The 25,384-nt window shown below is 33.8% G+C and overlaps 1 protein-coding gene across 1 annotated transcript; it reads left to right on the top strand.

The window, feature by feature from the left end:
* Nucleotides 1-3,729: 3,729 nt before the first annotated feature.
* LOC132744531 (negative elongation factor E-like) lies at nt 3,730-25,086 on the top strand. Its single transcript, XM_060733280.1, is given in 10 exon segments — nt 3,730-3,836; nt 6,936-7,008; nt 8,620-8,675; nt 8,939-9,109; nt 9,920-10,019; nt 16,627-16,710; nt 19,467-19,581; nt 20,759-20,813; nt 21,744-21,855; nt 24,335-25,086. Coding segments are annotated over 10 exon segments (921 nt in total). The 5' UTR covers nt 3,730-3,755; the 3' UTR covers nt 24,409-25,086.
* The last annotated feature ends 298 nt before the right edge of the window (nt 25,087-25,384 follow it).

Below are 25,384 nucleotides of genomic sequence, written 5' to 3'. Positions count from 1 at the left end.
TGATTGATTACATAAGAATATTCGGTATGTGTCACCATCAAGAAAAATAATCAAAATTTGAAACATGGACTTATCCCTCAATTAGTTTTTCATGATGGAAGTGGCTAGCCGTACGGGCCCGTACGGCTAGCCAAAAGTGCTAGCCGTACGTGAGTCACGTACGACTAGCCAGGACACACTGTATTGGCTAGCCGTACGGCACTTTTCAAAAATATATGGAAGGCGAAAGTGCATATGTTAATTATGACTTAAAGCGAGGATTTTAGTCAAGAATGTTTACTTTTTAGAGATTAATCGACGTGTTGGCTACAGTAAAGAATGTACGTATTTTGTCATCACAAGACGTCGAGAAAAAATAGCGTTTGGTTGCAGTTAAATAACATCAATTGAAATAGTTTACAAATTTTTGATAATAATCATTTTTTTTGTTTCATTAAGTTTAATTTTTAAATTGAAAAAAAAAAACACCGAAAATAATTGTTGTCGGGCTCTGATAATTGCGTCAAATACCGACGGTATAGAAGTTTGTCCATCGTCCATCATTAAGGAAAGTTTGCATTATTAAATTATTTTTCCTTTTCACCGTTTTTTTTTTTTTTAATATTCTTTTTATTTATTTATTTATTCCCCTTCGATCATTATTTATTCGATCCATGACACTTAATTTTATTAAGATAGATTATACAACGCTTACTCGTATTCATTTTTTTGTGCAAAATTGCAGAGCATCTTTATTAAAGTGAACACTCTAGGACAAAAGCGGATATTTGATTAAAATTGTTGTTTAAACATATGCATTTTCGACTTCCATATAATTTTGAAAAGTGCCGTACGGCTAGCCAATACAGTGTGTCCAGGCTAGTCGTACGTGACTCACGTACGGCTAGAACTTTTGGCTAGCCGTACGGGCCCGTACGGCTAGCCACTTCCTTTCATGATTGTCTCCCCTGTGTTGTTTATACGGTACCACTAAAATACGCAACGGAGATTTTTTGGCGCAACGGACGCAACGGGCGCAACGAAGTTCAAAATTTAAAATGTGGCAATAAAATACGATTAGCAATGCATTTTTTATATTCATATTAGTATGTGCTTAATAGAATAATATTTTGAATTTATAGAAATCATCTAAAAACAATATTTTCTATATAATAAGCATTGTATTATTGTAATACCGCTCAAAACTCCGTTGCGCAAAAATTCATTGGCGCAACGGAGATTTATTTTTTTTTAAACTAGCAAACAAAGTACTTTTAATTGAATTTGCATTAGTATATACTAAATAAAGTCCTATGTTGATATTACAGAATCAATGTTAAGTATTTTTTTATTATAAACATTCATTGTATTGTTGTTATACCTTTCATAAACTCCGTTGCGCCGATGGATTATTGCGAAACGGAGATTTTATTTTCAAAACTGTGTATACTGTTTTTATGTCTAAAACATGAAATAATTATATAAGTTGGTATTGTTGATATCTATACATATTTTTTACATATACTGTATAAGTTTGATTTTATTAGGTAGAATACTGGATATATCAGATTCTAAATGGACGGCGAAATGGACATAATTTCGGCGCAACGGAAAATAAAGATTTGCATAACGGGTAGATCTTATATTTGAACATAACATAAGAATTTGAGAATAATAAGCAACAGTCTTTTAAAAATGATTTACTTTCCTTTATTTTAGAAAATGTTGAAAATAGGATATTGTAAAAGATATTTAAAATTACGGCGAAATGGGTCCACACATTTCGGCGCAACGGGGATTATCATAACAGTTTTATCATATTATATTATTTTATCAATTTATTATCTATCATTAATCATTGTGTACTTTTTCAATAACAGTTCGTTGCGTATACATTGTATATTTCATCAAAAGCAATCCAAATATTTCATAATTATGATATTGACAAAAGGTAATCAATTACGCGAGAATTGTTAGCAATTAGCAACGTATCGTGCACGTGTATGGCACAGGTGTTTAATGTTTTTAACACTTGTAATAGAAAACTTGACCGTCATCAGTGGCGGATTCAGGCTCCAAAATGTTTTATTACGTCTCACATTTCATATACACATTTTTTTCTCATAGTTTGAGTGAAATATTGGCATAATAAGCTTCAAAAGCAATATTTTCGACAATAACAAGTTATAAAAAAATATTTAATATCTTAAAATCAATACATGTTTCTCTTAATCACATTATCTAAATGGTGTGAAAACGCGTACGTGTCCAATAAACATCAACCACGTGTCATTGGTAATTTAATTATCGGTACTTAACACCCGTGATAAACATTCTGCCAATCACCAAATTGCTGTTGTTTCGCTAAATAAACAGTAGCTGCATTTGATTTTAACGGGGTTTTCTGATTGGGGAAGGAATTGTTATAAGTAATGTTCAATTTAATTATTTAATGTGTTTTACTGTTTTAAAATGGAAATAGAAAGATCAGCAAATTCTACATGCATGTCGTTTTACTATTTGTAATACAAATCTTTTGAATAAAGATATGACTTTGTTTTCTTAAGTGTTACAATCATGTCATTGATTAAAGTCATTACAATATTTAACGTAAATATAACGTAATACACGGGCACGGGAAAAAAAGAAAAAGATTTAAAGACTCATGTTTATCTTCGAATATCAGCCATGACGGAAATAAACGTATTTATTTGTGTAGCAATAAAGCCATTAAGCAGCGTTTTATTGAAATTTGGTTGTGGTAATTTATTGTTAAGATTACATTAGAAAGTCCACAGCGTATGCATTACGGACTTTTCGTATTCTTCAAGTAAAATTCTGAAAATTATGCATAGAAAATTAAGCTATTACAGTACTTTTCGTAAAAATAACGAATTGAACGGGGAAAAAATGAAACAGATTGTAAAATCCATACTTGTCTTCCAGTGTCAGCCATTACGATAAAAACGTATTTAATTCCATTTTTAAATTAATAAAACAGACTTTTATTACACCACTTCAGTAATTCAGTTAATATCGTTAATGATTCACTTCTTCATATTACTACTTAATTAGGACAAACATTGTTTTCTCTTTAAATTCCGTTGCGCCGAAAAAAAAAATCTCCGTTGCGAATACAAAATGTCCATTTCGCCGGCACACAATCCTTTACAACATCAACATTGCAGCTATTTGATATACGATTAAGGTTTCTTGGTCTTTTTTAAAATTAATTTATTAAATAACATTGGTGTTAATTAATTTCATATATTAGTACATATATACGTTGTGCCGATTTTCCAAAATTATCTCCGTTGCGCCGTGAAATTCCATTTCGCCAGGCATATATAATCCTTCAGTGTAATTAAACATATACAATTTATGAAACATTTTAAAACAAACTTACTTAATAATGCTAAACAATAATTTTAGATGCTTAAATATAGCACATTGACTTTAAAAAAGGCGTTGTGTCGTTGTTGGTTTTTTTTAAATATCTCCGTTGCGCCATGAAATTTCCATTTCGCCAGGCATATAACTCTTCAGTGCAATTAAACGTGTACAATTTATGAAACATTTTAAAACATAATTACTTAATAATGCTAATCAATCATTTTAGATGCTTAAATATAGCACATTGACTTAAAAAAAGGCGTTGTGCCGGTTTTTCTAAAAAAAATATCTCCGTTGCGCCCGTTGCGTCCGTTGCGCCAAAAAATCTCCGTTGCGTATTTTAGTGGTACCCTTGTTTATATGCAATTATTAAAATTTTAAAAATGGTCAACATAAATTTACCTCCAAATCTGACTGAAGAGGAAGAAATTCTTCGACAGAAATATGCAAGACTACGTAAAAAGGTATGATTGACAATACAGTAAAGATATAAGCACTTATTGTATTGTTTTGAAGTAGATCCACCTATTTTATTTTTAAAGTGTTAACAGTTTAAAGTGAAAGTAGAACTACATGACTGTAGAAGTCAACTAAGATTGTTTATGAAAACAAAAGGTCTGAGAGAGTCTTATGACATTTCAAATGGCTTAATGTTGTCTTATTTCACCAACAACTATGGACTTAAAGCTACTATGGCTATGCTATTAATCAATCAATCAATATATATTGACATGGAGCTACATGTATATTAGATATATATATGTGATATTGACATGCCAAAATTAAGGGTTTGCCTAAAATACGAAAGTGAGATTTTTGACGAAAGTGAGCGAAAGTAAGTGAAAGTGACTTTTAGAATTTGAATTGTACTGTTTTAATAGAATTTTACAGTAAAATTGCTGTTTGTATACTTATATCATTGACCTTTTCGAAAACCTAGCTAAACACCGTTTTCGGGTACGTTACCGTTTTAGCTCTTTGGAATTACACCACTATAAATGAAATACATAACACAGTTACGATATATGTCTATTTTTTTATCATTATTTAACTGTTTAAGGTGAAAACAATTGATGTTTTTGAAAATTATCAATATTCTTTTAATATCTATTTCAAATTATTCAAAAAAATAAATTGTTTATAATGAAAATCAATAAAATTCAAACCGACATAGTGGAATCTTCTATAATAAATAAGGTTATTTTCTGCGTAAATTTGTGTATTTACTTTATTTTTTGTATGGAATTATTCATACAATGATATTTAATTATTTTCTTATAAAGAAATTTCAGTTTAAAAATTAAAAAAAAGGCCGAAAACATTGAGTTCGCTTTATAGTTACACTCCATTAGGTGAATTCCCCAGAGCTAAGTACAGAAAGTACCGGAAAACGCCGTTAAGCTAGGTTTTCGAATTCGTGAATTAGCAACTAATTATATGTATTATAATAAATAACCATAATCATAATTTAATTGCCATTTATTGGCCTAATTTCTATTTACAAGTTCAGCAATTTTCCTTTCACTTGCATATAAAAATACGAAAGTGACTTGTAAAGTATTAAATATAGAGTTTAAATTGAAATGTACTATATCTGCAGTTTGTAGACGTGTATTATAAGAAATATGAAAAATACGAAAGTGACTTGTAAAATATCAAATATAGAGTTTGATTTGAAAAATGTACTTAAATTGCAGTTTGTAAACATATAATATCAGAAATTAATAATTTGATATTCAAGTAATTTTCGTATTTTCGTATTTTTCAAAGTGAGCGAAAGGAAGATCTCAAAACTTGTGTATAGAAATTATGCAAATAAATGGCATTAATTTGAATCATCATAGTGATTAATTTTGAAAAGAAATATTATTAGTTGCTAATAATATACATCTACAAACAGAAAATTCACTGTAAAATTCTATTAAAAACTGTACAATTCAAATTTTAAAAGTCACTTTCGTCAAAAATCTCACTTTCGTATTTTAGGCATACCGCAAAGTTTATTGAGTAGATCAAGTCATTCCCTTTGGCCTTAAGTCAGGACACCAGCAACTAACTTCATGCAGACTTAGTCTTTTACTTTAAACATGTCACGGTTCAGAACTGTTCGCTATTTAGGGGAGAAGATGTGTAAGCGGCCGGGTAGCTCAGTCGGTAGAGCTGCCGAGAGCCCCGGGTTCGAGTAACTGTCATGCTGCACATTTTTCTCACCCTGTGACAAACATAACCCGGACTGTAGAAATCATGCAAACTTGTTTTCTTAACTATGCATTGGATCTTCAATCATCTGCCATAATGCCCGGTGCCTTCTCAATGACGGGCATGTACGGAGGGGAAAAGTGAAGTTATATGGTAGGTCAGCGCTTTTTTCTAATATATTTACTACCTGTAAACAGAGGCCTTCACAATGCCATTAAACAGATAGGTTTTCTTTTTTCAGGAGCATAAAATAACCAATTGTGTGCTTGCATTAAATTTACTGTTGATTTTCCTTGAAAAAGTCTTTTTTTTTCTTTCTAAAGGGAAACCTTTCAAATAACTATTGTCTATAGTATAACAGAAAATATTGTTAATAGAAGCTATTGATTTCTTCATTATATGTGTTGCAGTTTGTACTACATGTAGTTACTGTAAATTCTGCAATTTTAGACATTCTAAAAATGTTGGGAAAAATGCCTGCGGGTTCACTGTTTTTGCCTTAGCTGACCGAACAAACCATGGCGCTTATCTGAAGTTGCTTGTTTCGTTACATGTTTTGTCCCAGGTTCAGCATATTTTTTTTCTAATCTTAATCTCCTACAGTCATTGTATAAGCATTGAATAAATATTGATATGTTTTTTTTTTAGTGAAGTTTTCTTGTGCTGACAGTGCTGCACATATAAATAAAATGATGACAGATATAACATAAATGTTTAATAAATATAGATACAAGTAAATATGCTACCAAAAAAACATTGTTCATTTGTTTGCCAACTTATTCTTTTTTATGCTAGTATAAAGCACCATTCAGTATAAGTGTTAGACTCTTTTTATGCCAGTTTAAAGCATCATCAGGTATTATAGTGTTGGTCTTCTTGATCAATGCCAGTATAAAGCACCCTAGAGTATTAGTGTAAAGTATTAAGCACCAATGAGTATTAGTGTAAAGTATAAAGCACCATTGAGTATTAATGTTAGTCTTTCTTATGCCAGTAAAAAACACCATTGAGTATTAGCACTAATTAAGTCTTTTTGATGCCAGTTTAAAGCACCATCGAGACTCAGCATTATAGCTCCAAGATTTACACATCATTTTTGTAAATGTTTACATTGACCATGAAAAATGTAAGGATCCCATTTAAATGTTGTTTAACTTTACTTTTTAGTGGTTAAGACCCAAGACTGCTAGCTTAAAACTTATTTAGTGGTAGGACCTGAGTTTAAAAAGTATCTTAACTCAAAACTGTCAAACCATTGAGAATTTAAATCATCCATCCATTATATCAACTAAAGCATGACAAGAACTATATACTGTTATCTTTTAAAAGGCCAAGAAATTCAATAGAAGTTATTTTCTTTACAGAAAAAGCAGTTGCAAGCATTGAAGACAGTCAAACCAGAGAGGGAACCAGTTAAAGAAAAGCCAGTGAAAAGACGTAATTCTTATTTCATTGCAGTTAACCTTTTGGTTGATTCTTTAAATGTTCTAAATTCCTTGATGGCAAATTTTATATATACTGTCAGTTAAATTCAGTACATATAAAGAAAAATAGTAAGATAGGTAGGGCTGTCATCAGTACACATAAAGAAAAAATAGTAAGATAGGTAGGGCTGTCATCAGTACACATAAAGAAAAAATAGTAAGATAGGTAGGGCTGTCATTGAGTATCTCGATATCGATATATCATCGATATTCATCATCTGATACAATATCGATACACACTTTCAAATATCGATACAAGCTAAAATTTATTTATGTCCATTAATAAATATATACCTCTCAATTTTGCCTAACAAGAGAAGCCACTTTTTCCAGTTTTCTAGGCTAACTTGAACTTTAAACTCTGTTTTCAAATGTCAGTGACAAAAGTAACAGAAACAAAAGAAGTCTCATACAACATATAAAAGCATGCATAAAACTATGATCCTAATTTAAAACACACTTTTAAATGTTTTTCATTGTATCTATTGTGAAAGTCGATATATCGATATATCCATATATCGTCGATATTTGTCTCTCGATATATCGATACAAAATTGTCCATCAATGACAGCCCTAAAGATAGGTACATAATTATGTATAATCATATATGCATAGGAGACTGTAATCACAAGTGCTTGTGCAACACAAACAAGTCAGATCAGCCCCAAGTCAGATCGGCCTCAAGTCAGATCGGCTCCAAGTCAGATCAGCCCCAAGTCAGATACGCCTCAAGTCAGATTGGCCTCAAGTCAGATCAACCCCAGGTCAGATCGGCCTCAAGACAAATCAGCCCCAAGTCAGATCAGCCCCCAAGTCAGATCTGCCCCAAGTCAGATCAGGCCCCAAGTCAAATTGGCCTCCAGTCCAATCTGCCCCAAGTCCGATCAGGCCCCAAGTCAAATTGGCCTCCAGTCCGATCTGCCCCAAGTCCGATCGGGCCCAAGTCAGATAAGCCCCAAGTCAGATCAGCCCCCAAGTCAGATCAGCCCACAAGTAAGTCATAGGAGACTTTAATCACTAGTGCCTAATGAGACAAAACTGAAGGTCTTGGAAATAGAACATGTAAAGAAATAAAGGCATAAACATGGATTAATTTAATCGAAAAGTTATTAAATGGATCAATGCTCTTTTATGTTAACCAGAATGGTAAAGATTGTGGACTTCAAACCACTTGTCCCTGATGTAGGTATGAATCCTGCCAGGGACTTTGGATTCTTTTATGTGAGGAAGCTATCTAGCTAGATTACAGAACGTTGATGGTTCTACTCATGCACAGAGAGGCACATGAGGTCTTCCTCAACTAGTTTAAGCTGGAAAATTACCATATGACCTCTACTATATTTGTATGTTGACATGACCTAAAACCCAACCAATCAGGATGCTTCAATTAATACTTGAAATAAAGTATATCATCATTATATGATTATTATGACAAATACATGACAATTTCCTTGTAGCACATTTAAAATCTTTGACGTTAAAACACAAGATGTAAGATATGCATTTTTAAATCGAATAGTTTAGCTACACACGGATAATTTTATATATACATGTATATTTACAGCACATGAGTCAGCAGAAGATGCTAAAGAACAGGCTAAAAAGCTGGTCATGTCTGGGGTAATTATGTTTCTTCTTTTATCTTTTCTTTATGCTAAATATAAAAGTTTTTCTAACCAAGATGTTGTAGTTCTTTAATCATTGTTTTGATACAAATACAGTACATATACCTTGAAATAACCTTGATATAAAGAGATAATCAAATATCTGTTTAAAATTTAATAAATCAAACATACATGTATGTGATCAGTTGAATATATTCATTCATTAATTCTTTATTCATTCATTCATTCATTCATTCATTCATTCATTTCTTTAATCAGGCTATTAAACTGAGTGACAAGAAAGAGAAGCAGGGATTTAAGAGATCTCGTTACCTTGAGAAGAAACTACAAGACCCAGAGAAATTACCTGCCACACCCGCCACTGTTGGCTTTCAGCCATTTGCTGCTTCACACCCGGATGACGAGGAGAGAGTCGAAAGAGAAGATAGGGTAAGTACTAGCGCATTTTAACCACTATTTATACTCCTCTTCAGTGTTTCCATCACAGAGCTCCGATAAGAACTTGACAATTAAATACATTTAATAGTTAATTAATCTTTAGATCATTATGGATTTGGGGCGTTAATACAGACCACTGTCAACACAGTAAATTGAATTTGTTACCAAAACTCAGAAATTACATAAACATAAGTACAATGTACTTCATTAGTTTATTATTGACAGGTTATGTGGTGTAGTATGATATGTTGTAAGTTTATATAACTTGAGAGGGGCAGACTTCAAACCACTTGCCCCTCACGGCTGTGGGTTTAATTCTCAACAGGGACTTTGAATTCTTTCATGTAAGGAAGCTATCCAGCTTAAGCTTATGGAACGTTGATGGTTCTACTCGGGTGACTGTTTGTGCCCGAAACAATGCATGGAAGGGCACCTAAGGTCTTCCTCCACCAGTAAAGCTGGAATTTTGCCATATAACCTATACTGTGTTGGTGTAAAACAATAAAATCCAAGATACTAGAAGAGGGTTATATAGCAAACAAACATTTATACATAGATATATAACCTGTGAAAAGTATGTATGATAAATGTTTTATACAGCATATTCTTTTATACAGCATATTCTTTTTCTATGATTTGTAAAGAAAATAGTTTGTATATTTGCCACAACTTTAAGCAGTTTAGTTTTGACAATGAAATAATACAAGATATAATTATTTAACTACAGGGACAAATGATACATGTATATTTACAGAGACCAAGTATATAATTATTAAGCTACAGGGACTTATATATTTACAGAGACCAAGGCACCAGCGTGTACGTGGGTTATATGATAATTTTGTTCGTAGTGAGAGACCGCCGGAACGTCCGGACAGAATTTCTGAAAGACCAGAGAGAGGTTTGTTTTGTTAACTCTTACCGTGTTGGATCTAAAAGTAATTAGTCTTTGTCTCCAGTATTATAAAAAATCAATCCAGCCTGACCATTCTATTTGGTACTGTTGGTAGCACAATATCTCTATTTTGATATTGAATACCCTAAAATACCTGAACAATTTCTCAAAAGATAAACAACTATTTAATTAGATTAACGATATTTTGAACTACCTATAAATCTTATAAACTAATTATAATTTTAGATTGAAAGAACCAGCAACTTAATACCACACAAGATTTTAAGACTTATAAAATTTGTTATAAAATTAAACATACTGGAAACAACTACAGAAAAAAAAATTCAACTAACATCTACATATTTAATCACAAAAAATTAAGGTTTAGTTCATTCACACTGAAACCAACTATGATTTCTCTACGGTATCTATAATCAACCTTAGATTTAGAAGTTAATATTACATTCATTTAAGGTGAATATAAACACTCCAACGTGCCATAAAATGGTCATTAACAAAGACAGGATCTGTGGTTAACCATTATATTTGAAACATTTTAAATGGACAATAACTTGGCATCTTGCCCAGAAAAACTAACTTATATGTCTATTTGTAACATACATCACATTTTGTAGCTGTTTTTTTAGTACTTCAGTAATCATGTATCATTGAAATATATCCTGATGAAGGTCTTGAAAGACCAAAACCGGTAGATCCTTGACTAAACCAGTTTACATAACATCCTGATGTTTGTCGTGTATTCTCTCCTTTGATTTACTTAAGAAATAACATCGGCCTGAGAGGTGTATATCGGCTATTTAACACCGGTTTGGAGTTTTGATGCGTAGGAATTGACCACAAAGGCCATAGGCCTGAGTGATTAATTTTCTCTTATCAAAACGACAAAACCGGTGTTAAATAGCTGATATACACCTCTCAGGCCGATGTTATTTCGTTTCTAACACGATGAAATAAGGAAGATCACTAATGTTACTTTTTTCAAGCGGAAATAACTTCCGGTGCCGATTTTCGTATAACGCTGTTCGATTTTCGCACCCAACTGTTGAGAATATATAGAGGATATTTGTTTTTTTCAGTGTAAGATCGAAAAATATTTCACCGAGTGAACACCAGATGCAATATTTTCCACGAGTGACGTAGCCACGAGTGAAAATATAATAGCTTGGGTTCACGAGTGAAATATTATTTGATCTTACATGTAAAACAAACAAATTTTCTGTTTATTTCATGATTTTTTAACGATCTTTACACCATATTACTGATTTTTGCCGCGTAACGTCATGCTCTTATCTTCATGACGTCATCAAATAATGACGTCACAATGTTGAAGCAAAATATAATTTCATGATTATTTTTAGATTTTAGATGTTTTTCAGCACAACGTTCGTAAATATTTACGAACTACAGTTATCACGTACATTTTTTATTATGATTGACTACATTTCCGCTGAAAAAAAATTCATTAATGATAAATATTTTATTTTTACGCCAAATATAGTTCGGCTACTGTGGAATAATATTTGGTAATCATTACTGTGAAATTATCAGAATATAATTAACTGTTATAATTCAGTAATCTACTGCAAAACATGTAATAAATAGAAATTATTAAACAAAAGAAATAATAAGGAAAAATTTTATTTTATCAAGTTTTCAACAACAAAAAATTTACGTCATATTGTGTTTATATCAGTGCCCCATTTATCATTCTTGTATGTATGAAATAACGTCAGCTTGTTTATGAATGAGTTGTTTACTTAACATGACGTCATTACGCTGCTTACGGATTGGTGCAGTTTTGTCAAAATATTTATTAACTGATATTGATCTAATAGTTAGTGTATGAAAAGAAAACATTATAAGAACTGAAAATATAAATAAAAATGCTTTTTAGCTCGACTATACAAAGTATATGGAGAGCTGTCCTACTCCCCATCTTATGTGACAAGGTTAATAACTCTAGCACCAATATTTTCAGATTTATCTCCCCTTGAACTTAGAATTTTCCTTAAAAAATATTATTTTTTACTGTACCTTATTTATTTCTAAAGGGATCAACTTCATATTTCAAATATATGTACGTTATCATCATCCACATCTTATGTGACAAGGTTCATAACTCTAGCACCAATATTGCAAGAATTATCTCCCCATAAACTTAGATTTTTTTATTAGAAAAATATTATTTTTTACTAATAACTTTTTTAGTTTGAAAGGTATCTACCTAAACCTAAAATACTTATTCTTATCATCAATTACATTTTTTGTGACAATGTTCAGAACTCTTGAAGCAATTTTTACAGATTTATCTCTCTTTGAACTTGGATTTTCTTTAAGAAATATTATAAACTTCTTTACTTTTTTAAGGTATCTACTTCAAACTTCAAAATATATATTTCTTATCATTACACACATGTTGTGTGACAAGGTTCAATAACTCTAAGCCGTGACTATTTATAGAATTATTTCCCTTGATCTTGGAATTTATGTTAACAAATGTTATTTTTTTACTATAACTTAATACATACGAGGGGTGTCCCAGGATTACGTGGACTTCTGCCGTAACTAAAAAACTACTGAAAATAAAAACAAACAAAATTAACATGAACAAAATGCGACTTTATTGCATTAGTACAAAAAATTTCAAAGTTGTTCGGCAACTGGATCAGTGTCTGTGGGCAGGGTAATGAGACAAGGGGTAGCGGGTGCGGAGCAGTCGATTCCGATCTTACGACGTCATTCCGGTGGCATCGCTAGTTGTTAATTAATGCGTGGCGTCGGATGTCACTTTTTCTCAACATAGTCGCCGCCTAACTCAATACACTTATGGTGTCGATATATCCACTGGTCGTACACCGCCCTGTACCACTCCTGGTTGAAATCAGCCACCACTTTCTGCGTTGCGAACGAGAGTTCCTGGAAGGAATGGAACTTCCGTCCCTTAAGTGCCGACTTCACAGTTGGAAATACCCGGAAGTCTATCGGCGCCATATCCGGCGAGTAGGGTGCGTGCTCCAGAATCTGAAAATCCAGAAGACTGATCTCAAGCCTGGTGGATGCTGCGTTATGGCTTGGCGCATTATCCTGGGGCAGCAACACCTGATCCAAGGGAAGGTTCGGCAGCTTCCGACGCAAGGAACGCACAAGATCTTGCCGTAACACCTGACAAATAGACAATTTATCTACTAAGTAAGCGATATTGTACATATACTTAATCCACAAATAATAATAATAATAATAATAATATCGCACACGTCCCGCACAGTGTAACGCCTGTCCCAATCTATGACGTCCTTGACTGACGCCGCAGTCAACGTTGACTTTCTCCCACGACCCTTGTCGTCTTCAATGTCCTCCTGGCCGTCTCGAAAACGCTTATGCCATTTGAAAACAAGTGATCGACAAACAGGAGGTCTCACTTTTGCAGTTTCCAACATTTCCTGCGTCTGTGTTGGCGTCTTCCCAAGATTAACACAAAACTTGATGATAGTCCGATGTTCCGCGTAATCCGTGGACGTCATTCTTTGTTAAATATCCAAGAGCAACGGTTGACAGTTGTCCGCTGGTAAACAATAAACAGAAACAGCTATGACGTCAAAATTTTCAAACGAACGTTCATTATGACGTCACTGCATATGCTACGACGTCGCGCCATTTTTTACATATAAATACGCAAGATATACGAAAGTAAACACAACTTATTAATACAAAAATATTGGACTGCCCCGCCTGCGCATACTGCGTTACTATAGCGACGTAAAATATAGAGAAGCAATGTTAGAAATTTAAAGATAATGGACATATTCATTAAGGATATGTTAAAGGTATTGTGTACAAATTTGCTAAAAAAATGCATTAAAAAATAAAAAAAGTTATAGCAAAAGTCCACGTAATTCTGGGACACCCCTCGTAATTATACATAATTGATTTTTCTTTCATAGTTTTGTCCCGTCCTGACTGCGTCCAGTATTTTATTAGTCGAGCTTGGCTGTCTTCTGCGACAGCTCTTGTTATTGTTGCTTTAAAAGGCCTTGTAAAGTATATAATCGAGGGTGAAAACATAACAGCCGCATAACCAAGTAGTCCTTAACCGGTGTTTATTGGTAGTTTAACACCGTTTTTTTCCTTCTTTGTCTATAGTGACAAATCACGTGGAGTGTTAGAATTGTTGTTTTACCCTAAAATGTTGAATGAACTGGTCTAAATTAAAGCTGCATGCCTCCAGATGAACCAAAATATTTCAAGAAAATCAAACTTGAGAAAAATGTACTAAGATTTAAAGAGATGTAAAAAGATTCAAGATTTAAGTAATAATTTACATGTTATATGCGATTTTCAGAATTTATCACCATATTTCTACTGCATTACTAACCCAGTAAGGGCTATTTCTGCCTATTTTGACATCTGTTTTGGTAATCTATATCAGGGGCGTAACTGAGCTACTTTGGTATGTACTCCTTAAGTAGGGGGGTTCGGGGGCATGGTCCCCCGAGAATTGTTTTTGAAAGAGGAAGCGATATCCTGGCATTTTGTGACTATCAAGAGGCTATATTGACAACATATTGGTAATGATTTCAAACTCTTTTTGTTAATTTTAAAATAGGTAAAATGAACAAGGACGTTACATATACCATAGAACTTTTTTATATTTATAATCGATTTTTTTTGCAGGAAAAAATTGTCATTTTGCGACTTTCAAACTGATGTTATAGCAACAAATCTCCTGTATTCAGTAAATTTTAAATAAAAAAAAGCTAGAAACGTCGAAAACTAAAGCAAGCATTTGTTTTAATTGAATTGATTATATGTCATGTTTGGGTACAGAGCCTTGCTTTCTTTGGAAAAGCCGGGTCCGCTGGACGGTATTGTCAAATTCACGTTAGTCCATCACATAAGCCACAGCTAACACTGAGACTCTCGACAAAGATGAGTATATTCACACAATGCCCCAATGCTCCTTGAGGAAAGACTGTCATTCTGCACCTTCATAAGTAGCAATTGTTGTAACAATATATTAATTTAAGAACGATAATGGTGTGAAAATTGTGATTAAGTTCAGTGAGTGTTTTGGACTGTTAAATATATTTCATTACATTACAATACATTTTGTATATATATATATATATATATATATATATATATAAACGCGTTATATTACACGTTATATTACACGCAAAGATATTTCAAAATCTCCTTTCAGAAATGTCAGTAAATTAATTAAAAATTGTTGCATATAACATAGATTATGTGGATCATGTGAATACATTAAAGGACTTATATAAGCCCTTTTGTGATAAAGTAAATTCATAAGCAGATATATGCATGTACGACTTTAATAATGATGTAACTTGCTTGATGACTCATCGCAATGTTTTGCTGACCACAGAGAATGATAAATTAAATAATATGCATTGTAAATGCCTAATTGTAGTGTGTTAATTATTTTCTTTGTTAACTACACAATATTTTACTTTAAAATAAATTATCGAAATTTTCAAGAAAATTAGCATGAATCACGAGGCATGCTGCTTTAAAGGCAAGGCAAATAATATATACATGTGTAACTGGTTACAGGTTAAATAATCTATACATGTGCAGCTGGTTACAGGTAAAATTGCAATACAGTATGTGATACATATGTTGACCAGTCTTGAAACTTGAAACAAAGTTTCTTTTCAGCTTGACGTTTCAAAGAAACATGGACTGGTATCCAACTAACCCTTAATTATTGGCTTTTATGTAGCTTTCAACTAAGAGTTTGGGTGCGATTTTGGTCACTTTGACCTATGAAGGTCTTCATTTGGAACTTTTTAGAATTATAATGCAAGTTATCACTGTCCAAAACCTTCTGTTATATTTCATTTCATACGCAAAATGTTTAATATGTTGCTTGTCTTAGGTATATTAAACTGATGTTGTCTGTTGTTTGGCAGCTGTGTTTCAGTTAATTGATACTGACCGCTTCTTATGAATATCTCCTCTTATGTATTGTTTCTAATTGGTCTGTTGTTTGGCTGTGTTTCAGTTTATTGATACTTACCACTTCTTATGAATGTCACCTCTGATGTATTGCTTCTAATTTGTCTGTTGTTTGGCTATGTTTCAGTTTATTGATACGTACCACTTCTTATGAATGTCACCTCTTATGTATAGTTTCTAATTTGTCTGTTGTTTGGCTGTGTTTCAGTTAATCGATACTGACCACTTCTTATGAATATCACCTCTTATGTATTGTTTCTAATTTGTCTGTTGTTTGGCTGTGTTTCAGTTTATTGATACTGACCACTTCTTATGAATGTCACCTCTTATGTATTGTTTCTAATTTGTCTGTTGTTTGGCTGTGTTTCAGTTAATTGATACTGACCACTTCTTATGAATATCACCTCTTATGTATTGTTTCTAATTTGTCTGTTGTTTGGCTGTGTTTCAGTTAATTAATACTGACCACTTCTTATGAATATCACCACTTATGTATTGTTTCTAATTTGTCTGTTGTTTGGCTGTGTTTCAGTTAATTAATACTGACCGCTTCTTATGAATATCACCTCTTATGCATTGTTTGTAATTTGTCTGTTGTTTGGCTGTATTTCAGTTATTGAGAGAGAGGACAGAAGAGATGAGAGAGATAGACGTGAGAGACCAGACAGACCTGATAGGGAACCTCTTCCTAAAAAAGGTAATTTTAGTCTCCCTAGATAGTCAGAAAAACAATAATGCAACCTTAGCTGAAGCTCTCTGCTAATCCAAACGTATAATATGAATAGTGCAGTTATAGTGATTTAATATTTTGTATGGAATTCAAAGTACTACTTTTCATGCCCCCACAAAGTAGGGAGCATATAGCGTTGCACTTGTCTGTCTGTCTGTCCGAGCGCACGAGAGGGTATATGTTGGGTACTGAATACCCAACAACTACCAATCCTACTCACTCCATATGTATTGTTGGGTATTTTCTTTGATTGTTGGGTACTATTTTTACACAGTAAAATACCCAACAAGAATACAAATGTAAGAACGTCCATCTGTCCGTCGTTATGGCCGTACGTCCCGAAATCTTTTGAACACAACTCCTCTTAAACCGGATGGCAGGTTTTGCTTAAACTTCCAGTGATGAACAACCTTAATGTGTAGATGTAAGTAAAGAAAGGAATTTTCGCTGCGACCAAATTTAACAGAATATTGGCCCTTTGTTGATTTTTTCACTATATATTAATTATGTAGAAATTTTGTGAACGCAACTCCTCTTAAACCGGATAGCAGATTTTGCTTAAACTTCCAGGGATGAACAACCTTAATGTGTAAATGGTAGTAAAGGAAGGAATTTTTGCTGCGACCATTTTTAGCTCACCTGTCACAAAGTGACAGGGTGAGCTTTTGTGATGGCTTTTCGTCCGGCGTCCGTCCGTCGTCCGTCCGTCCGTCGTCCGTCCGTAAACTTTTACTTTAAATGACATCTCCTCATAAACCACTAAGCCAATTTCATCCAAACTTCACAGGAATGTTCCTTTGGTGGTCACCTTTAGAAATTGTTCAAAGAATTTAATTCCATGCAGAACTCTGGTTGCCATGGCAACCGAAAGAAAAAACTTTAAATATCTTCTTCTAAAAAACCATAAAAGCTAGAGCTTAGATATTTGGCATGAAACATCTAGTGAGTGTCTACCAAGTTTGTTCAAATAAAAGCCCTGGGGTCAAAATTGGCCCCGCCCCGGGGGGTCATTGATTTTCCCTATATGCATATAGTAAAAACTTAAAAAATCTTCTTTTAAAGAACCCAAAGAGCTAGAGCTAAGATATTTAGCATGAAACATGTTCTAATGGGTGTCTACCAAGTTTGTTCAAATAAAAGCCCTGGGGTCAAAATTGGCCCCGCACCGGGGGGTCATTGATTTTCCCTATATGCATATAGTAAAAACTTAAAAAATCTTCTTTTAAAGAACTCAAAGAGCTATGGCTAAGATATTGAGCATCAAACATGTTCTAAGAGGTGTCTACCAAGTTTGTTCAAATAAAAGCCCTGGGGTCAAAATTGGCCCCGCCCCAGGGGGTCATTGATTTTCCCTATATGCATATAGTAAAAACTTAAAAAATCTTCTTTTAAAGAACCAAAAGAGCTAGAGCTAAGATATTTAGCATGAAACATGTTCTAATGGGTGTCTACCAAGTTTGTTCAAATAAAAGCCCTGGGGTCAAAATTGGCCCCGCCCCGGGGGGTCATTGATTTTCCCTATATGCATATAGTAAAAACTTAAAAAATCTTCTTTTAAAGAACTCAAAGAGCTATGGCTAAGATATTTAGCATCAAACATGTTCTAATAGGTGTCTACCAAGTTTGTTCAAATAAAAGCCCTTGGGTCAAAATTGGCCCCGCCCGGGGGTCATTGATTTTCCTTATATGTGTATAGCAAAAACTTAAAAAATCTTCTTTGAAAAAATCCAAATAGCTAGAGTTAAGATATTAAGCATGAAACATCTTTTAGTGAGTGTCTACAAAGTTTGTTCAAATAAAAGACCTGGGGTCAAAATTGGCCCGGCCCCGGGGGTCATTGATTTTCTTTATATGTGTATAGCAAAAACTTAAAATCTTCTTTGAAAAAACCCAAATAGCTAGAGTTTAGATATTAAGCATGAAACATCTTCTAGTAAGTGTCTACAAAGTTTGTTCAAATAAAAGCCCTGGGGTCAAAACTGGCCCGGCCCCAGGGGTGTCATTGTTTTTAACTATATGTGTATAGTAAAAACTTTAAAAAAATCTTCTTTTAAAAAGCCCAATGAGCTAGAGCTTAGATGTTTAGCATGAAACATCTTCTTATGGGTGTCTACCAAGTTTGTGCAAATAAAAGCCCTTGGGTTAAATTGGCCCTGCAACGTTGGGGTGGGGGTTGGGGGCTAAATACAGGTGAGCGACCTCAGGGCCATCATGGCCCTCTTGTTAAAAGAATAAATTGGCCCTTTGTTGATTTTTTCACAATATACCATATAGAAATTTTGTGAACGCAACTTCTCTTAAACCGGATGGCAGATTTTGCTTAAACTTCCAGGGATGAACAACCTGAATATGTAGATGGAAGTAAAGGAAGGAATTTTTGCTGCGACCAAATTTAACAGAAATATGGCCCTTTGTTGATTTTTTCACTATATACCATATATGTTGTCAGTGGGGGCATCCGTGTCCTTTGGACACAGATCTAGTTGCTACTTGTATGACAAAGAATTTCATATTCATGGCTGTATTATTTAGGTGATAAGCATCTAAAATGATTTTAACTATAAAACTCATATTTGCCCTTTCTCTAAAGAAGAAAAAAAAGTTGGTTTCTGAGGCATATCGTAACTTTAAAGGTTTATGATCACAAAAATACAAATGTAGTTAAGATTAGGAATAGTAAAATTCTGTAGATGTATCTTATAGTGAAATTTGGTTTTGTTTAGGTAACACTGTGTATGTTCATGGTCATGGTGTGAATGAGGAATTACTGAGGAAGGCGTTCCATAACTTTGGTAATATTGTCAACATATCCATGGAGAAAGTAAGTTAGGATTGTATGTTTTTCCTACAAATATCCAGATTAGCTGTAAATTGTAAAAGATTTACCTACAATTTCTCAAAGTGTATATATTGTTATCTTATGAAAGCAGGCTTTAATAAAAAGAGTGGTTGATTCATAATTACAATAACCACACAGGTACACATGGTTACACCAACCACATAGGTACACATGTTTACACCAACCACATAGGTACACATGGTTACACTAACCACACAGGTACACATGGTTACACCAACCACACAGGTACACATGGTTACACTAACCACACAGGTTCACACAGTTACACCAACCACTCAGGTACACATGGTTATACCATCAACTCAGGTACACACAATTACACCAACACCACAGGTACACATGGTTACACCAACCACACAGGTACAGATGGTTACACTAACCACACAGGTACACATATTTACACCAATCACATATGTGCACATGGTTGCACTAACCACACAGATACACATGGTTACACAAACCACACAGGTACACATGGTTACACCAACCACACAGGTACACATGGTTACACCAACCACACAAGTACACAGTCATAGTTACACCATTAACTCAGGTACACACAATTACACCAACCACATAGGTACACATGGTTACACCAACCACACAAGTTCCAATATTTACACCAACCACATAGGTACGCATAATTACACTTACCATATATGTACACATTGTAACACCAACCACTCAGGTACACATGGTTACATCAACCACTCAGGTACACGTGGTTACACCAAACCACTCAAATGCATATGGTTACACCAAACACTCAGGTACACATAATAACACAAACCACTCAGGTTAAGTCACATACACATAATTACACAAACTACACGGGTACCCATTCAACTGAGTGACTTGTGGCAGTGCTGAATGAATTATTTACTCAAATTAACCTTGCCCAGACCAAGACCTCTCAAATGAAGATGGTGTTGTACATACCACAAGGACCACTGTTCCATTTTCTCTTTGTCTATCTAACCATCCTACATGTTAAAAATGAAGATTAATGTTTCATTATTGAATGTTAATAAAAAAATCAATGAGTGCAAATACAGGCAATTTATGAATCATTGTAGATGTATTTGAAAGGAAATATTTTGTGCCTGAAATAGTTATATAATTGTGTTCTAATACAATGTATTTGTATATCTTTAGTTGTGGTTTTGTGACCTTTGACAAAATGGACTGTGCAGATATGGCCATACAAGAGGTGGGTGTGTAATGTTTATGTACTAGTAGGAGTGTTTTAATGTAGGGATGGGGGTTATTATATGGGTAGAGGTGTTTTATTGTAGGGATGGGGAGTTTTATTGTAGGGATGGGGAGTTTTATTGAAGGGATGGGGAGTTATATTGTAGGGTGGGGGTGTTTTATTGTAGGGATGGGGAGTTTTATTGTAGGGATGGGGAGTTTTATTGTAGGGTGGGGAGTTTTATTGTAGGGTGTGGGTGTTTTATTGTAGGGATGGGGAGTTTTATTGTATGGGTAGAGGTGTTTTAAATTACACTGAAATTGTAAAGATCATCTAACAAAACTATAGCTTTACTGGCAGAGAAAGACTTCAGGTGCCACTTCAGGCAGTATTTCACATTGATTTAATGCAAAAGAATGTTTTCACACAAAAGATTATTTGACACAAAGAATTTATTTAGCACTTGTTGATGTTCTCTAAAGAATTATTTAAAGCAGTAGGCCTCCAGAAGATAACAGAAAAACTACTGTCTACAAATATTTCAAAATCCCTCTTCAAAAACATTATATATTTGAAAGATGTCAAAATGACACTTCAAATTGTTCATATTTCAATATAATTGTTCTGAAAACAAACAGTTCTCTTTTCTACCAACGGGATATGCCTTCTTTTATTATACAATATACCTTATTGCAGGGGTAAGAGTTTAATTTAACACTGAACATTAGTTATAGTTGATTTCGCACAAAAGATGGTTCATTTAAGACAAAAGAAGCTTGATTTTATTCATCAGAAGGTTGATTTTACTGTGTTCTGAGTCGAAGAGAGGTAAAATGTGATGTGGATTATAGCTATGGGAGGAAATGAAACTGTTATTGTGAGAGGTAGTTGCTGTATAGATGGTTGCTCTTCAGAGGTTTTACTATAGAGCTATTTTTATACATGCAGGTAGATGGCGCTATGATTGATAGTGTTCAGTTACGTGTCTCCATGGCAAGAAGACAGCCATCATTTGACAGTACCAGCCAAGATCCATCCAGCACTTCATGGGCATCTCTAGGTAAATATAATTTTCCCTTCTGAAAATATAATGGACTTGTGCTGCTCATTGTTTGTAAAGGGATGTCAATATCTTTATTTTAAAGTCAAATAGGCAATAGTATATAAAGCCGTATTATTAGCTCACCTGAGCATATGCTCAGGGTGAGCTATTAGGATCACTCTTCGTCCGTCGTCTGTCGTCCGTCGTACGTCGTCCGTTCACACTTTTCAAAGGACATCTCCTCTGAAACCATAAGGCAGATCATAATGAAACTTCACAGGGATGTTCCTTGTGTGAAGCCTTAACAAAGTTGTTCAAAGAATTCCATTCCATGCAGAACTCTGGTTGCCATGGCAACCAAAAGAAAAAACTTTAAACATCTTCTTCTAGATAACCCAAAGAGCTAGAGCTGAGATATTTGGTGTAAAACATGTTCTAATGGATGTCTACCAAGTTTGTTCAAATAAAAGCCCTGGGGTCAAAATTGGCCCCGCCCCAGGGGGGTCATTGATTTTCCCTATATGCATATAGTAAAAACTTAAAAAAAATTCTTTTAAAGAACCCAAAGAGCTAGAGCTAAGATATTTAGCATAAAACATGTTCTAATGGGTGTCTACAAAATTTGTTCAAATAAAAGCCCTGGGGTCAAAATTGGCCCCGCCCCAGGGGGTCATTGATTTTCCTTATATGCATATAGTAAAAACTTAAAAAAATCTTCTTCTAAAAAACCCAAAGAGCTAGAGCTTAGATATTTGGCATAAAACATGTTCTAATGGATGTCTACCAAGTTTGTTCAAATAAAAGCCCTGGGGTCAAAATTGGCCCCGCCCCAGGGGGGTCATTGATTTTCCCTATATGCATATAGTAAAAACTTAAAAAAAATTCTTTTAAAGAACCCAAAGAGCTAGAGCTAAGATATTTATCATAAAACATGTTCTAATGGGTGTCTACAAAATTTGTTCAAATAAAAGCCCTGGGGTCAAAATTGGCCCCGTCCCAGGGGTCATTGATTTTCCCTATATACATAGAGTAAAAAGTTAAAAATCTTCTATTAAAGAACCCAAAGAGCTAGAGCTGAGATATTTGGTGTAAAACATGTTCTAATGGATGTCTACCAAGTTTGTTCAAATAAAAGCCCTGGGGGTCATTGATTTTCCCTATATGCATATAGTAAAAACTTTAAAAAATCTTCTTCTAAAAGACCCAAAGAGCTAGAGCTTAGATATTTGGTGTAAAACATGTTCTAATGGATGTCTACCAAGGTTGTTCAAATAAAAGCCCTGGGGTCAAAATTAGCCCCTTACCAGGGTTCATTGATTTTCCCTATATGCATATAGTAAAAACTTAAAAAAATCTTCTTCTACAAAACCCAAAGAGCTAGAGCTTAGATATTTGGCATTAAACATGTTCTAATGGATGTCTACCAAGTTTGTTCAAATAAAAGCCCTGGGGTCATAATTGGTCCCGCCCCAGGTGGTCATTGATTTTCCCTATATGCATATAGTAAAAACTTAAAAAAAACTTCTATTAAAGAACCCAAAGAGCTAGACCTAAGATATTAAGCATGAAACATCTTCTAATAAGTGTCTACCAAGATTGTTCAAATAAAAGCCCTGGGGTCAAAATTGGCCCCGCCCCAGGGGGTCATTGATTTTCCCTATATGCATATAGTAAAAACTTTAAAAATCTTCTTCTAAAAAACCCAAAGAGCTAGAGCTTAGATATTTGGTGTAAAACATGTTCTAATGGATGTCTACCAAGTTTGTTCAAATAAAAGCCCTGGGGTCAAAATTAGCCCCTTACCAGGGTTCATTGATTTTCCCTATATGCATATAGTAAAAACTTAAAAAAATCTTCTCTTAAAGAACCCAAAGAGCTAGAGCTAAGATATTAAGCATGAAACATCTTCTTTAGCATGAAACATGTTCTAATGGATGTCTACCAAGTTTGTTCAAATAAAAGCCCTTGGGTTAAAATTGGCCCTGCCAGGGGGGGGGGGGGGGGCAAAAGTCATTGTTATTCATAATATGTGTATAGTAAAATCTTAACATCATGAAATATCTTCTAATGGGTGTCTTCCAAGTTTGTTCAAATAAAAGGCCTTAGGTTTAAACTGGCCCCGCCCTGAGGGCCTATGTTTAGGTGAGCGACCCCAGGGCCATCATGGCCCTCTTGTTTTGTAGAAATATCATTTGTCAACCTTTGAAAACTCTTTAATAGGCCTGCCCTTTTTCCAGTTTTAGCTGTCCGTTTATTTGTATAACAGATGTCAGTGTCAATGTCTCAGTTCCGATTTTCACATTTTCAGCTAGTTTATTACAATAAGATAAATGAAAAAAGGAACATTACTGTATACTAGTATTATTTTATATTGTGTTGAACTATTTTTCCTCTGTCATATTTTCAGCCAATTTTAGAATATTTTATAAATTGAAATAAGGACAATATTCTTGTATTACAGATGTATTGAACTATCTTTATTTTTTCTTATTTACAGCCAGTAACAATTCACAGAAAGGGTCTCACAAAGATAAAAGAGATGTAGTGGAGTACGAGGAGGACATGTTTTGATAAAACACTTGTTTGTTATGGGAGATTAATAAACATTTACAGAAAGAGAAATTAATTTGTTTTTAACATGTTTAAGATCAGAATGAAAAACGCCGAACGTTTATCATACTTTGGACTGATATTCACCTAATGACATGGAATTGTTTGGTAAATGTCGTTTTTGATTTCAAAACGCTTGTAACTCAGTGTTCAAATTCCACTAGAGATTTTGGATTTTTCATGTGAGGAAGCTATCCAGCTAGCTTTTTTAACGTTGGGTGCCAGCATGGAGGAGAAGTTATGGTCCTTCTTCACCAAATAGCTGGAACATCATGATATGACCTTTACAGTGTAGATTGGACTTTAAACCATATAGGAAAAAAGCAAAAAAGAAAAATATACATAAATACATGTGCATGTATATATGTTAATTGTGTCACTTGTAAGGTTAAGTTTTTGAGAGGTGATAAAAACAGTTTTTGCAATGTAAATTGTCTTAAATGCACTAAGAAATATTTAGACATTTTAAGATTTATTATTTGAGATATAAGAAATCAAAGATAATGGGATATTTGTAAAGCTATCATTTTGTCTTTGTTTTGTACTACATGATTCAAGTATTTATATATTGTCAGTTATGTATTTTAAATGATTTTACAGACATTGTGTTACATTATTAAATGGTTAAAGAATTTGAAAGTGTTTCCTTTTATTGTTAAACTTGTTAGCTTGGAAAACTAAGTGCATCATGTTCTTGGAAGATGATAACATGCGAGTCCTAGTAAATCGTTTCAAGTTATAACAAAAGATATAATCTATGGAATAATTTGGCTGATTAGCACAATCTGGAGAGCATCTGATTTTTAACCAATGGGTTGCGGCATTGATCCTTAGGAGGGGCTAAATTTCTTCCTAACAGCTGATATCAGATATTTAACCTTACGGTCATTTGTCTCTTGCCTCTGATTACTGTTTAATTATCCAGGAAAATCGGTAA

Source organism: Ruditapes philippinarum, unplaced genomic scaffold, assembly GCF_026571515.1.
Source record: "Ruditapes philippinarum isolate M1 unplaced genomic scaffold, ASM2657151v2 ctg7402_1_1_1_1, whole genome shotgun sequence".
Lineage (NCBI taxonomy): Eukaryota > Metazoa > Mollusca > Bivalvia > Venerida > Veneridae > Ruditapes > Ruditapes philippinarum.
This window is presented reverse-complemented; position numbering and strand designations above follow the sequence as displayed.